The sequence below is a fragment of the Acromyrmex echinatior genome, chromosome 14 (genome assembly GCF_024713525.1).
Source record: "Acromyrmex echinatior isolate Ae372 chromosome 14, ASM2471352v2, whole genome shotgun sequence".
NCBI classification, from domain to species: Eukaryota; Metazoa; Arthropoda; class Insecta; order Hymenoptera; family Formicidae; genus Acromyrmex; species Acromyrmex echinatior.
In genome coordinates this window covers 5007737-5024524 of record NC_141865.1, presented here as the reverse complement: position 1 = coordinate 5024524, position 16788 = coordinate 5007737, and the positions used below count along the sequence as shown (strand labels likewise).

The following is a 16788-nucleotide window of genomic DNA, read 5'->3' as shown; positions in this document are numbered from 1 at the left end:
AATCGATAATTTTCTCATAGGATAAAAAGTAGGTTCAACGATTCTGATTCACTCTGTATACATATATTACACATATATTATCCTTGTTTAACATTCGGTGAATAACAAGAACAAATGATGCATTATGCACATCATGAGTGAAACGGAATGCACTCTAAACTAATAGATCCAGATGCAAAATATTATCACATATATATGTATGTGATTCTCGCATCATCGCTTCACGATACCAAATAATAGTCTTAATTGACTCTTACATTCCTGGAATTTTCAGCAACAGCTTCTCTGTTCAATAATTAGTTATCCCAGAGATTACAATGCTCTTTTTTTTATATAAACAAGTAGCTTTCATTAATTACACATTCCATTAATTACATGATATGCGTTGCGATAAGCTTATATAAGCTTATATAACAGATAGTAACCGTTTTTTAACTGAAACGTCTAGTATCGACAGATGCAGTTTGCTCTGTCACAATACAAATACTGCTCAAATATCAGATTTGAGATTTTAACAGTTATTGACTATATAAATTGAATGAAAGCAATTAAGATCAAGTTTTTAGTTCTAATCATCAAATCTTTAATTATTTTACACCGCTGTATATTATTACTATTGTCTTCTTGCTTTGATCGATTACTATTGCGTAATTATTCAATTTGTCCTACAGGTAATAATAACATGTGTCCCGTTCACTTTTACCGTCTACGTTTTGGATTCTTGGCCTTTTGGATTATTAGTCTGTAAATTCTCTGAGTGCGCAAAGGATATATCTGTCGGAGTCTCCGTTTTTACTTTAACTGCTCTGTCAGCAGACAGATTTTTCGCTATCGTGGATCCTATGCGAAAATTACACGTTGCAGGTATAAAACCATAGCTGAAACTTATTTGAAATTTATTTGAAACTTAAAGAAATCATGTGCGATGTAAATCATTAAAATAACTAATCATTAAAATAAATCATTATTGAAGTCAAGGTCTAAGTAATTAATTTTTCTCAATAAATTAAAATTACATTTTTTTTATAGAGACAAATAAAATCCTTAACAAAAATAAAAGATTAAGTCTACTAATAATTAAATTAAATTATCTGATATTATTTATTCAAGGTAGTGGAAAACGAACAATACGTTTCACTGCAATTATTGTCGTCCTGATTTGGATTTTGGCTATAATATGTGCGATCCCAGGCTCCTTTTCATACATTAGATTCTTCAGGGTTAATCGGAACGTAAGCTTTTACGTAAGTCAAATCATCGTATTCCTAACTGTAATCCCATTTTAGACCTAACTCGTAAAGTACGTCATTAACAACCGTACGTAAAAGCTAAAGAATGTACGACGTTCTTCTCTATCCTATAAACCGTGTATAAATGATCTAAAGATTGATATACATATAAAATATATATAAAATATTATAAAATTCAAGGTATGTTATCCGTTTCCCGAGGAGTTCGGACCAAATTATGGAAAGATGATAGTAACATGTCGCTTTTTCATCTACTATGTTATACCTCTCACCATCATCGCCGTTTTCTATATATTGATGGCCAGACATCTTATGCGTAGTACGAGAGATATACTCGGCGAAATGCAAGGACAGGTAATCAATAGTTTATACATCAAATACAATAATTTATACAGTAAATATTACGTGTTTATTTGTGCGCATATTAATACATGCTGTATTTTAGATGAAACAAGTACAAGCCCGTAAAAAGGTAGCGAAGATGGTAATGGCTTTCGTAATTGTTTTTGCTGTTTGTTTCTTCCCGCAACATATTTTTATGTTGTGGTTTTACTTTAATCCAACTTCGCAAACGGATTATAATATCTTTTGGCACTACTTTCGTATCTTGGGTTTCTGCCTCGCTTTCATCAACAGCTGCATCAACCCTATCGCTCTCTACTGCGTAAGTGGTCCTTTCAGAAAATACTTTGACAGGTAAGTTTAAAATTGTAGTATATAGCCATAATCTATAATCAAATTACCTCTTGTATATTCACCCTTCCAGTCACCTATGTACTTTCGTTTACAATGTATAAATCTTTATCTCATTCCACAAAACTCATACCTTTATTTCTTAAGGTTTTATTTTTGCTACATCTTTCCACACTCCTCCATTCTTTCCCTTCCCTCTCCATTTCCATTCCTCCCCTATTCTTATTAAAATCCCCACCTACGATTAAATTTCTTTTTTCCCCTTTCTTTATAAATTTTTCCAATTTTTCCTCTAAAATTCTTTCCCTCTTGTCCTCCATAAACAAAGATAATCTCTTGATCGGAGCGGACGACACGCTCCATAGAATATATTTGGGACAATTATATCTCTCTTAACTATGAATATGTAAAAACCACGCATGTATATGTAACGCAGGCAGAATTGAACCCGAATCTGCGAATTGTGAATCCACGGATCGAGCACAGAACCACCCGACGCCTCAAGAAATCTTTAATCGTTTCTTTTCCCTATTATAAAACTACCATTAGCCTTATCTCTCCTCACTCTTTCGTCTGCTTCTTACAAACTATCTATCGCCTGTCTCTGCCTCCAATCTCTTCCTTGTCGAGCCCACGCTCGCAAAATCACACGCTCTTTAAACTAAATATCCGCACTAATCACCTGTTATCACTATTAATTTTCGCACATTCTCCGAAACGCATGCACTCACATACATGCCTAGTCGAATTCATATAAACCAAAATCTCCTTTCCTCCTAAACTCTTAAAATTTAATTGATTACGTCTAAACAACTTTGTGTTAGATACTTGTTTTGTTGCGCCATGATGAAGAGAAAACGGAGACGCCGACAATCACCAGATCCAAGTGCACGCGGACAAGGGCCAAGTTCTTCACTTGTCAGTTCAAGAAAGAATTTGGGCGATTCTCGTCAGGAACAACGAACTGTGATGCGTCTCTCTATTATGGCGACTGATATACGACCTAGGACTCCGATTAAAGAACAAGAAACTATTATTACTCTGTCGGCGAATCCAAATGGTATTGAGGAGTCATTAAGAACTCAACGAATCTCGATAGAACCAACCGTATGTGATCGATTAGTTCCTTCATAAAGATTTAAAGATGACATCAATGTCATATTTTTTATAATCATTTATATAAAATAAGTTTTGTGTCACTTAATATTGCTCAAGTAAAATTACCCAGTAAACATTAAGTCGTCTTTAAGGCGACTAAAAGACGTCATTATTCTGTAGAACGTCCGAAAAATTGTGCTAAAAGATGCTTTAAGACATCCTTAAGACGTCTTCTGAAGTCACGTTAAAATAATACAGATGGTTATGGTTTTGTACTCAAAATCTGTTTTGCAAAACTGATTAAATAAAACGATAGCCATCTGTGTCCTCATTAGACTATGAATTTGTCGAAAGTCTGTTGATAAGTTATGTCAGTAGATTAGTAGCAGAAACCGAGCAGAGTCTTCTCATATCAGATTCTATTCTTTTTCTGCAGGACTGTTCGATTTCTGCAGGACTGTTCGATTTCTGCCACTTCTGCTAGTATAATCTATGTATGTCTAGCAGACGTTGTCATATTTCTGACAGCAATTTGCTGACAATGTCAGATAATACAAACTCTATTTACAATTTGTTGTTTACCTGCAATAAACAATTAATAGTAGGCTCATAATCTGTCTTCGCAGGCTATGCTCTATTAATACGCGACGTACACTACTTAACACCATTAACTATTAACTATTACATTACTCGATACATGACACTGATTTACGAATTATTACGAAATTGCAATATGTCTTATTTTTATTCTCAAAAATGTCTAAAAAATATGTCCAAAATACAGCTTAAAATGACATTATAGGATATGACTAAAAGTCATCTTCTATTCAAGACGTCTATTAGATAAGTCTTAAAGACGTTTTAAAAAGGACATCTAAAAGACAACCTTGAAAAAGATATCTTTAAATTTACCTAAAAATCATTTAAATAACATCTTTTAAATAAGATCTTAAAGATGTCTCTTTTAAGACGTCTTTCGGATTGTCTTTTAGACATGCGTATTTACTGGGTATATTTTGATGATATCTTCTTACAAATCAAGCTTCAGATTATTCAATTGCGATATATTTAATTATGGCTTTCAAAATATAATAAAATTTTTCATTTACTAATTACGAATAATTGATATATGAAAAATTTTACTATTTTTTGAAAATCATAGTTAAATATATCGCTACTAATATTTGGATTATTTAGTGATATAACATATTAAAGTGACATATTTATTGTTCCTTGATGCAATTTAGGATAATGTTACGCAAATAAATTTCTGTTATTGCATTTATATTTGATCATGTACGAAGAAGTTATATTTAAATATAAGAATATTAATGAAAATAGATTAGCGAAATATATAAACAAAGTAAAATAAGCTATTTTCGTATGCTTTTATGAAAAATTATACTATATTTAATAAATACTCACGAAGAGAATTTTTTCTTAGAATTTATTCTGAAAATATAACAGTCGTGGGACATTGTATTTCGAAGAATTTTAATGTAAATCTCTCATTCATTAATAAAACTACAATAAAGTATAAAATAAGTTTGATCAATTTTACTGAAGTGCATGATAAAAATCTTTAAAATATTGTATTGTTTACAACTATCATTTTCAGGATAAATTTAAAAAAAAATTCTCTCCGTGATATTTTACTGAATAAGTTACAGTATTAGAAGTTTTTTATTTCTTCTTTTTTTTTATTTCTTTACTACGTTATTTATTTTCTACTGTTTTTTTTTATGTGTTTATTTTTCTATACAAATAGCGGTATACGATTTTAATAATTTCTTTAATAAATTCTCATTTTTTTTTCATCTTAAAGCTGTAGCTTAAAATATAACGCATAAAAATATAACTTGTTGTCGATTTAAAATTTCTTATTTCTTTTATATGCAAAATATGAGAGAAATTATTAAAAATGTATACTTCTATTTGAATAGAAAGATAAAAAAACATTAAAAAAGCATTAGAAAATATAATGAAGAACCCTGTTTAAAAATTCTCATTGAAACTGATTGAAAAATTTCCTACGGGTTTGAATCCGAATTGTGCAACAACAATCTCCGATTGAAAAGTAGATTTCCCATTGACTTTCTTAAATCGGAATGAATCAGCACTTAAGTCAATAAGAATCAATGATATATTCGTAGGCAAAATCAAATGAGTTCCAATGGGTTTTTCCAACGATACACATTCAATAAGATTTAATCAAAATGAATGAGAGTCAATCTGCAAATACTTATAATTGATTCGATGTAGCTTAATCGGAATTAATATTATTTAATATGAGAATCTATAGATTCTCATATTTGCATGTGTAACTTACAAAATCCTACAGAATCCCATTAAATTCGGTACTAGTAACTTTTCGATTAAAACCCATTAAGCGTTTATCATAAAAGATCTAATAGAATCTTATTAAATTCAGTAAAAGTGAACTGATTAAAACTCATTGAAATCATAATATACGAAACTCAATAAATTTCCATTAAATTTGTTCAATGTGAATTTTCGCTATTTCGAATAAAAGCCATTAAAGACATATGGTATAAAATCCGACGGAATTTCGTTAGTTTCGAATAATGATGTTTTCCAATTAAATTCTATTGAAATAGTATCTTAAAATCCGATAAAATCCTATTAATCTCGGTACATATGAATTTTTTATTACATCCCAATGATTGCCGATCGTGCGAATTCTGATTGAATCCTATTCAACTTGGCCACAAATATCTCCCGTTTAAAATCCATTGAACGTGTATGCTATGAAAACTGAATATTCTATTTATCTCGAAGCAGTTTTCCGATTAATACCCATTGAATATCATTCGTGTGAAATCTGATACAATCCTATTGAATTTCATCACGTAAATCTTCTGTTTAAAATCCATTTAATGTGTATAGTAGAATGATCGATTCCATTTAATTCTGAAAATTGCAATTATCTTATTAAATCTGATTGATGACCAACGCTTCCAATGGGTAAACAGTAAACACCTATCAATTCTTATATCTTATAGAAGATAGAAATTCTATCGAATTTTATTAATTTTCAATCGGATGAATTTATTTCCCATTAAAGCGATTTATTCCCATTATATTTCTATCGAATTTGGTTTCTATCGATTTCAATGGGAAATAAAAAGGAGTTATTTACAAGTTTTTGAAACAATATTGATCTCGACTGTATATGAGAGAAATAAGAAATTTTAAATCGACAAGTTATATTTTTATGGAATACGTCTACGTAATCAATTAGTAAATGTCTATATTAGTTTTTACTTGTAATATGTACGAAAACAGATGTGTAATCAAATGAAATATGTAAATAAAAATCCCTCAAAAATATTTCATAAAAAGTCTTCTTATATAGCGTTTGAAAAATGTATGTATCTACGATAATTATAAAATCTCAATTATGTTATTGTTTGCATGTTATATTCGTAATTGTTTTATTACTAGAAAAAAATTTAAGAGAAAAATTATTTCTTTAGTTTATTCAAAACATATTTAAATTTTATTAAATAAATTCCCCGTGAAATAAAATATATTTGATGTGACACTGATAACAAAAATTAATAGCGCGTAAAAATATATTACAATATACTACTATTCGTTTTTATTTAATTAATTCGTTTTTCATTTAATTAAATTTAATTAAATTTTTAGTCCAACGTTCAATAAGATACAAATAATAAAGTTATCGATTCCTAATAACTGTTCTGTAAAATATTTTGTCTATGATATTTTTTGAACTTTTTATATTTATTAATTACAATGCAAAAGAAATGGTACAATATGTATGAGCATCAAATTTACAATCAATATCAGATTTTTTCAGTTTTAAATGTACAATGAATATTTATAATAAATTCTTTTACAAAACATATAAGTTGCTAAAAAATTAATTTTGCTATATCTATAAGATTATAATTAGCAATATATTTGTGTAGAAAATTCTTGTCGCTTATAAATATAATTATATAATATAATAAAGGTACTTTCCATTTGATGACACAAGTCGATCCAAGTGTCGTGTTATCTTTGTCACTCTCTGAATGTCAAGAAAAATAGAATGACTCTTGTGTCAACTTATATGTTTCTTCAAATGAAAAGCATCCTAAATTGCAGCCCATAAATATTCATTGTAAAATTGCTTTGTATTTAAAACCGAAATTTGCATATTTCTAAAAAAAGTTTATTACTCGATCTAACGGTTTTATAACAGAACAGCTGCAAGTACATTACATTTCTATGCAAATATCCAGGATTAGATAGTGCTAAGTTAAAAAGATAAAAATTAAGTTAAAAAGTTAAAAAGTTAATTAATTTTAACTTAACTTAGTTACATTGTAGACTCTTAACTTTTTAACTTTATTTACATTTTATCAGTAACTATTATTTTTTTTTAAGTTAAGTCTCAGACATAATACGCGGCAATAGCGATAGCTTAAAATGAGATGAAAATTGCAAAAAAAAGCAAATTTACTAGGTGTTGACCATTGAAATTATAAATATATTCTAGTGAATTTGCTCACTTTTGTGAGCACCTGATTTTCACTTTATTTCAAATTACACAATCGAGCCCCAGATTTCAATCTGTCAGAAACCGTGTATTTCGATGTAGTTTCTGCTAGATTAAAATCTATTATTCCTTATTATTAAAATATAACACATCAATACCATCTTCGGCTCACGTTGAACGGCTGTTCAGTGCAGGAAGATTCATTTTCAATAACTTGTGAAGAAAACTGTCTGACATTTCGAAATGACTTTATTACATAAATTTAATAAGTATATGTTGTATGAACAAAATATTCAATCACAGTATACATAACAGTCTATGTAAATATAACAGTATATATAAACAAAACATGTAAATATAATATTGAGTATTTTCTAAATGAAGTATACAGGGTGCGTCACCATCCGGACAAATCGAACAATTTCTTTAAACAAAATGTTTTTAATAAAAAATTAAATATTACAAAAAATCCTTTTACATAGCACGGGGGATCCCTAGAGCACAATTATTCGATATATCCCCTATTAGCTTGAATGATGGTCTCTATTCTCGATCTGAAGCGTTTGCATGCACGCTGTAATGTAGCGCTATCCATGCCGACGAATGCTGCCTCAATAGCGGTCCTTAATGACATCACATTGGGATGCCGAGACTTGTTTGTGACCCTTTCAACTACACTCCATACGTAATAGTCCAAGAGATTTAAATCTGGACTGTTGGGAGGTCAAAATAGGAACTGAGGCGAGCAACTCGGCTTGTCCTAACAGCCTCAGAGAGCATATTTTTAATGGATATGATTTGTATCGAAGGTCCTCCTCAGCAATTCGACGCATGCGGGGGTCCCCTCGCGGTGCGTTCTTTCAAGCGACTTTTCCTTGCTGGCATACTGGAACCTTCGTTGGATTGTTCTAAAGCTGTATATTTTGTCACAACGTCATAAACGGTTGATCTCAGGTATCCAAAGAACCGAATTTTTTCCATTGCTGAGCGCTCAGCGCGAAGGGCTTCGATAATCACGGCTCTTCGATTATACTCCGCACTTGGTTTCAACATCGCGATCATTTTGAGAATACTGAATGTTTATTAGAAGCATCAGACTTGGACGCCAACCACATCCTCTAGCAAAGGCACAATATAGTGAAAAATTTAAATTGAAATTTGTTCGGATTTTTTTCAGTGACGCATCCTGTATATTTGTCATTTCCATTATTTATAAGACTGAAACCCTGGAATCTTGAAATAAAAAAATTAAAAAGAAAAACAAAGAGTAATGGCAAATTTTGCCTATTTTTTGGACCTCGAATTTCGAACTTTTTTTTATGGCAAATAGTATTATACTATTAGATGAAACATTAATCCTAGTAAAATTTCAAGATAAGCATAGGCATGGTTCCGGAGATACAAGGGGGTGAAAGCACCCCGATCTGTGGGAGGCAAGGGGACTCACATTAAAAAAGCATCCCGATCTGTGAGAGGCAAGGGAACTCACATTATAAAAACACCTCGATCTGTGAGAGGCAAGGAGACTCACATTAAAAAACCACCCGATCTATGAGAGGCAAGGGGACTCACATTAAAAAAGCACCCCGATCTGTGAGAGGCAAGGGGACTCACATTAAAAAAACACCTCGATCTGTGAGAGGCAAGGGGACTCACATTAAAAAAGCACCTCAATCTGTGAGAGGCAAGGGGACTCACATTAAAAAAGCACCCCGATCTGTGAGAGGCAAGAGGACTCACATTAAAAAAACACCTCGATCTGTGAGAGGCAAGGGAACTCCCATTAAAAAAGCACCCTGATCTGTGAGAGGTGTCAAGTGTCGTTTCAACTCCATCTATCTCGGGGAATTTTCATACTAGACAAAAACTAAGGTCATATTTGAATCCGGCGTAAAAAAATCCATAAGAAACGATATGTTTCACTTTGTTAAATATATATTTTATTCCTTGGACACTTGAAGAGTGTACTTTCAAGTGAAGATTATGAGAAACCATCACTTTCATCCTTTCATATCTCCGGAAGCGTGCCTAATATGCTCATCTTAAAATTTCTCTAGGATTAATGTTATATCACATAGTACTATTTGACATAAAAAAAAGTTTGAAATTCGAGGCAAAAAATAGGCGAAAAAACAGGTCTTTTTGCCATCAATCTTTAACTTTTAACTTTTCAATTACTTTTTTTATTAACTTAATTTTTAATTCAATTAATTTTATTATAAATTAACTTGTAGCTTAACTAAGTTAAATTTTCAAGGTTAACTTTAACTTAATGTAGTTAAAAAAAAAAGTTAATTTATCCAATCCTGCAAATATCTATTTCCATAGGTTTGTTCGCGTCGCATGCTCATATCCTTGTTATACAGCTGGTCATAAAAAAGTTGCAACATTTTTTTTCGATGGGTTTCGAAATTCAACCTTGTTCAGCAGTTGAACATAAATGGTTAGATCGATTGAACATAAATGATTAGATCCATAAGTAAGAACCAATCGCTCGGTGAACAAACTGTATTCTGAAACCCATTGAAAAAATATTTTTTACACCACTGCCCGTATCGCCCAGCTGATTGATTGCTGCTTCTGTTATTTGACGCTTGTAAATACATCTTTACAGATTTTGAGAAAATCGACAATTAAAATGGTCCTGGATAAATTGAAATGGTCCACCCAGCATATATATATATATATATATACACACATAAAGAGAATGCCATTGATAACACTGAACATATTCAACATCATGCTGGGCGGCTACACCCGAGCTTACGCCTGATTTGTCCATTATGTAGATCTCGTTCATTTTCTTTTGTAATCTATCGACCTATAGAGTATTGATTGTTCTTACTCATACAGCACAAAATTTGCAGCAATATCACTGCAAAATTTCTGCAATATTACTGCAACATGTAACGTTGCAGCAATATTGTAGCAGTGTCGCTGCAACTTTTGTGCAACTTTGTGCTGTAGAGGTATTTACATTGTAATATATCCAGTATAAGGACCATTCCACATAAACTTGCACAGCCGCATAATCATAAGCATAAAGAAAATTATCCAATCACATTTCTATCATAAAGACAAAATAACATACGATTGGATGATTTTCTTTATGCATATGTTTATGCGGCTATGCAAATTTGTATGGAATGGCTCATAATGGATTGCGCGGTGATGCGATGGCCTCTACCAGAGAGAATCGAGGGAGAGTGAAGCGGACTCACCTGGAAGCCGTCATTTTTAGTGCATTGTTGAAGTGAATAGGAGCGTGATGGAACATACGGTGCTGCACACACTAGTATTGTACCACACTAGTATGTATGACATATATGTACCTACACACACACATACACATTTGCGGAAGTGCATTATAAATGGCGGAATCAATCAGAGAAGAGAACACTCTCCAATCTCCTTTGATTCTTTCTAGCTTCTACAAGAAAATTTACGACAAAAATTAAATAAGACTACACCAATGAGAAAATCATAAGAAATACGAGAAACGCTCCTGCAATCGATGACGACGGTGCCAAGAGTATAGAGATCGGGCAAGTCTACAGCCGCGTATACTCGGACGCCTTGTGGATCGTTATGAAGTTAGAATCACTATAATAAGAGTCATCAGATCGGAAGGACGCGATTGCTGGGACGTCGTTTACACAACTTACACGTACAGAGTACGTTATCAAACTCACGTTTTCACTAACACATCGCACGGTCCTGGACATGGCGCTGACCAAATCCCAAGGCGAATCGCTGATGTCTCGACTCTTATTATAGTGACTCTATTGCGAAGGGCAATAAAGGCGACATTTGTATTTTAGCTTTCTGGCCAGGGTTAATGGCCATCACGTTCCCATCAATAATCGCTATCGCTCCACGAGTCGATTGTCATAAAGTCGCTGTAGACCTAAACACTGTAAAAAGAATTAAGATTTAAAAATTATTAAAATTATTAAAAAAATAATAAAGTTTATTTTTACTATTATTTTATTATTATTTTATAATTATTATACACACAATATCTTTAAATATAATTTAAAAAAGAATGATTTCTCACAAAAAATAAATAAAAGATAAATATAATTTTGTTATAGTATCAGTTTGGAAATACTGTATATTATGTTCAAGAAAGCTCATACGAGAAGAATCAATAATACTTTGAAGATAGCACGCTCTCGTAGCAATCTTTCAGGAAGGTATTTACGCGATAATTTAATTTAATTTAATTTAGTTTAGTTTATTGCAAAGCTATATATTAAAAGCTATATGAAAAAAACTATATGTTAACGAAGTAAACATAAAGTAAGTAAAGTATTGTTTCCGACAGTAATTCTCTTGTAGTTCTTTCTTATTTTATTCTCTTTCGTATGATTAACTTTTCAAGAATTATGTACCTTGAGACACGATGGACACTTTTGTTTCTTTGCCTGTGGCTGGAGAGACAACAAGAGCCTCTCTCTACAACCGAGTACGTAATCGTGCAATCAATCAAATTTGCCTGGATATTTTTTAGGATAATGCAATTCGTGACAATATTGAGAAATAATAAGCTATACTGTACTTGACGCCGTCGTAAGCATCTGGAATCCAGACTTTGACAGATCGCGTACATGTATGCGCACTGGTAAAATTCACCTATCGTTGTATCTATAAAACATAATTTAAAGGAACTGATCATTATATATAAATATATAAATTTATATGTAAATATATAAATATATAAAAAATATATAAATTAAAATATATTTTTAATTATTAAAATATATAAATTAATATAAAAATACATATTTTAATATTATTAGATATAGATAAATATTACCATTAAAAAAAATATTTAGCAAAAATAATTATTTCTACAATTATAAGTGAGATATAAAGAGAAAATTACCTTAGATTTTCCTGCTAAATCTCGTACTTTGCGATGCTGATTCCGTGCAGGGCCATCAATCTCCCCTCTTGTTTCGTTCTAGCATTTGTGACAATCTCATAGCTATGACAACCGGAAATGAGAAATTAATATTCAATATGCTGTTATTTCCGGCACATTCTGGCCGGTATCTTTGTCATATAATCATATGCTTTCATTATGGATGCTCACGCGAAGGGTTACTCATTTACGAAATCAATGAATTCAGTAAATGAAATAATCAAATATTCCTCATTGAAATCAAGAAATCATTTGAAATCAAACAAAAAAGTATCTTTGTACGTTCAATCGCGTGTCTCGAATTTCTTTTAGAAATCAAATGGAATCACTTTGAATTCACGTTGAAAAAATATAAAAATATAAAATATAAATAAGAAATCAGAAATCACTTTCGTGAGTAAAGTCTTTCGTAAGTGAGTCAATTATTTTTTATTAAGATTCAATATTTATGGACTATCTGAAATTAATTCTCTCTTTACAGTTTAATTTGCAGTTTATTTGAATATTTATAAAAATCTTTAGCCAATCGTGGGACTTGATTCTTCTTATGCGTTAAATGATTCTAGAAAAAATATGTAAAAACAGAAAAACTATTTACCTATTTTATAAATGTTTAAATGATAGACATGATTTCATTTCAAATAAAAATAATTTTTCAAAAACTCATTTTCATTTTAAATACATATTTAAAATTGGAATTATTTTAATTATTACACAGCCCTGCTGCTCTTAACGACTGCAACAGTATCGTTACATTATCATTTCATTGAAAAACTTAAAATATAAAAATTCAAAATGGCGGATCCATTATAGAGAATTTAAAATGATGGATCCAAAATGCAAAAAATGACATTCGGTCTGCCATATTAGATTCATTTTAATATTTTCTATATTTAAAATTTTTCAGATTTAGTATCAGTGATCTCTAGAAAGCCTAAGATACTTTTTTGATACAAATCTATCTACTTTTCATTCAATCCGCTAATTTAGATTCACCATTTTACATTTCAGAAAACGGTCATGATTTGACGAAAAAAAATCGCACATTAAAAAAAAATTCGTTTTAAAGGTGAAGATTCACTCTTTAGAGTGACGCTAATGAAATGGAAAAATAAAATTTCTTTTGTCACAAAAAAATAGTAAATATGGCAAAAAAACGTTGTTTTTGGCTCATATTACTCGATTTATCTGAAAAAATCTGACGTGATGGGCATCTTTCGCTGGCGGATTTGGATTCAATGATCTTGACTCTATTATCTCGGGAATAGGCGTGTCTTCCCTACGAAACTAACGTTAATAGACGCGTCCTGGCCATTTTGATCGAAATATATTTTCGCACATATATATTATAACTAGAATATATATATAATTATAATTATTATAAGTAATAATTAATAAGAAAATAAGACTTTCTACAAACACTAATTACACTAACGTAAGTGAGCTTACATCCGGGACGGACGTCTTGACTTGGATGTTGCATCATTCTTAATTTTTATCAAGTTGCCAAGCTTTTTCGTGATTATTTCCTTTTTTTGATTTGTTACTTGTATTTTTGAATTAGTTTATGGCTAGTTTATCGCAGCTGGACTGACTGCGAGAACCAATAAAAGAAGAAAAAAAAGACTAACATAAGTGCACGCGCTATGGTTTTTAGACTGACAAACATATCAAATTTTATGTAGGTATAAGCGTGTTCACGTCTATTTTCGCATATTATATGAAAAAATATTAACAAACATTTAAAGGTAAAAATATAATAGTGCCAATAAATTGAAAGATATAAATAGAAAACGGAAGAATACGGCAAAATGACCATAGCGCGACTACTCCTGGGTTAAGATAAGCTGGCCCTACTTGCCGCAATTTTTTTTATTGAACTTGTGTTATTATACAAGATATAATATATAATTAATTTTATAATTAATTATATAATATATATATTATATAACTAATTATATAATATATAATATAATAATTACCTGTCCACTTTTTCGCTGTTGCCTGTATCTCGGTAAGAAAGATACTCAGATATGCAACATAACAGCGCACAATATAATAGACACAACATAAAAATGCACAAACTTAACTTCTTCACAAAATTAACTTCTTCAATAATCTTCAACTTCTTCGGTTCCTAGTGAAAAGGATAAACTTAGCCAGTTGTATTAAAAATCCTGACAAAACTGAACGAAGCTAACGTAATGTTACTGAACGAAACGCAACGAACAAAATGTATCAAATATGAAATAAAGACAAGAATATGCTCGTCCAGTAGTAGGGATGGAGCACTGCGCAGGCACAAGCATACGTCATGGCATACGTCATACTCGAGCAAATTCGACTGTTTCCGGAACGATCAATAAAGGGTGCTTCCCAGCAAGGATACAGGACAAACACAATGAATCAGAAAGAATCAAGAGAGAGTGGAGCGGATTCAGCCGGCAGCGCCATTTGTTAGAGCGAGTACAAGATATGGTAGAAGCCCAGTTTAAACCCTTGGTGTAATTAGGGTTGCGGACAATTTGAACGCTTTCAGCGCTTTTAGTTCAGTACTTCTATTATTATTTTACATCTAATAAATGATAAAAACAGAATGATGATTACAAATGCTTAAAACGTGTGAGCATCCAAATAAGCGCAACCTAGGCCACTGTCCTTGCTGGAAAGCACTCAAAATATGATCACCGACATATACCGAATAAATTCTGTAGTCCAAAGTTCGAGTGATTTCATATTCAAAATGCGTTGTGCTAAAGGATGCGAAAATCATTGTCATAAGACAAATAATGAATCGGATTGAAAGGAGTCGGAAAATTTTTTTGATTGAAAGGTATGCTTAAAAGCTACATTCGAATTTCATGCTTAATGATGATGAACGCTTGTAAACAATTCTTATTGGCTTTAAAACCCGTCACACATAAAATGCATATAGCCGCTAAACCAATGAGCATCTTAAATTAATATGACTGGATGCTCATTGGTCCAATGGTTTTATGTTATGCTTGTGCTGTTATGCACTTCATGTGCGTAGACTTAAGGGGATCCTAAAGAGAAATTCAAACTTCGATGAAGTCGAAGGTCGCGCGCTACGCATAAAGTCCCTAGATTTCTAAAATATCGCAAACTTGCCTCCATCTTGATGCAAAACGGTCATTTTCAAACTTATGTATTTGTATAGACGTAATTATTTGAGAAAATAAAGCTGTAAAATATGTAAATTAATTTTTTAATTGAAAATAATTTATTTATGAACCAAAAGAAATACTACACAAATGCTTAATTTGTATATTTTTTCTAACATGGATTTTTTTCATTGTGAAGTGTTAGTGCAGAAAAGTATAACTTGCTATTGTAAGTATAGGTGTCGGTTCTCCATAAGACGTACTTTTCGAGATGCGTTGGTTACGAAAACCAATTGTAAATTCGTTTAGCATTTTTGTTAGAGTATTCTGAATGGAGTACAGATTCTTACGGAGGTTTAAAACAAAAATGGAGATTAACGGAAGTTCGATTGTAATAGCTAAATCCCGGACTAAATGGCTGCTCTCAGGCTTCTCTCTATTTTGAGCTGTCATATCTTCTCTCAGGTTTCTCTTTGCTGAAGGACCATTTTTACCAACGCGTTAGCTTAATCGGCCGTTAACCAATCGTATTTGCTATTTAGTAGAATCGACCAATTGCGGTTGACAGTTAATCACGATTAAGCGGGGAGCATAGACTCTTGCATAATGCATAATATATGAGGCATAAGAAAATGAATCAATCAAAGTCTTTTATTTCTTTTCTTTCCGTAAAAAATAAAGGACTCAGATTGATTTTCTTATGCCTCATGTTTCATGCGTTATGCAAAAGTCTGTGCTCCCCGCTTCAAACTTGATCGACGTTGGTGAAACCGACCCAAAGTCGGCCTGTTTTACCATCACGTTTTAAGAAAAATCTCCAAATTGGCTTCATCAATTGCAAAATTTGTTTACAAAATTAAAGAACACGAAAAGAAATTTTTAAAAACACGATTTTATGAGAAAATCGAAAAAAAATTTTAAAAATTCACTTTTTCTGATTGGCACCTAAGATCAACACATTTGCTTGATATAAAAGTTTTATAGTTTATAGATTGAAAATAAGTATGAAGCGAGATTCACTTGAACACTATTGAGTTTGTGGAATTAAGATTCAAAGCGTAAAAGAAAATATTTCTTCTCGAACATAATTACGTGCTTTGCAAGAACTCGTCGGACCAAAATTTCGACAGAGCCAAAATTCCGTGTAGTAGTAGTTGCGCGGTCTTG

At 31.5% G+C, this 16788-nt stretch overlaps 1 protein-coding gene and 1 long non-coding RNA gene across 5 annotated transcripts in view; one reads left to right on the top strand and one right to left on the bottom strand.

Moving 5' to 3' along the window:
* LOC105148661 (neuropeptide CCHamide-1 receptor) overlaps positions 1–6403 on the top strand; it is a 42644-nt gene extending 36241 nt beyond the window's left edge. For all 3 annotated transcript variants that reach the window (XM_087413036.1, XM_087413037.1, XM_087413035.1), the window contains 5 exons: positions 672–864; positions 1111–1244; positions 1431–1604; positions 1696–1946; positions 2768–6403. In XM_087413036.1, the coding sequence (XP_087269162.1) occupies positions 672–864; positions 1111–1244; positions 1431–1604; positions 1696–1946; positions 2768–3077 (1062 nt within the window). In that variant the 3' untranslated portion in view covers positions 3078–6403. The remainder of the gene's footprint in view (positions 1–671; positions 865–1110; positions 1245–1430; positions 1605–1695; positions 1947–2767) is intronic.
* Positions 6404–7800: 1397 nt separating this feature from the next.
* LOC105148633 (uncharacterized) lies at positions 7801–14788 on the bottom strand. Of its 2 annotated transcripts, XR_846478.2 has the most exons (5): positions 14479–14787; positions 12458–12559; positions 12131–12216; positions 11964–12027; positions 7801–11483 (listed from the first exon to the last, which is right to left on the bottom strand). It is a non-coding gene; the product is annotated as an uncharacterized LOC105148633 (long non-coding RNA). The 2 variants fall into 2 exon arrangements; XR_846477.2 differs by having other exon boundaries at positions 11964–12216; positions 14479–14788.
* Between the last annotated feature and the right edge of the window lie 2000 nt (positions 14789–16788).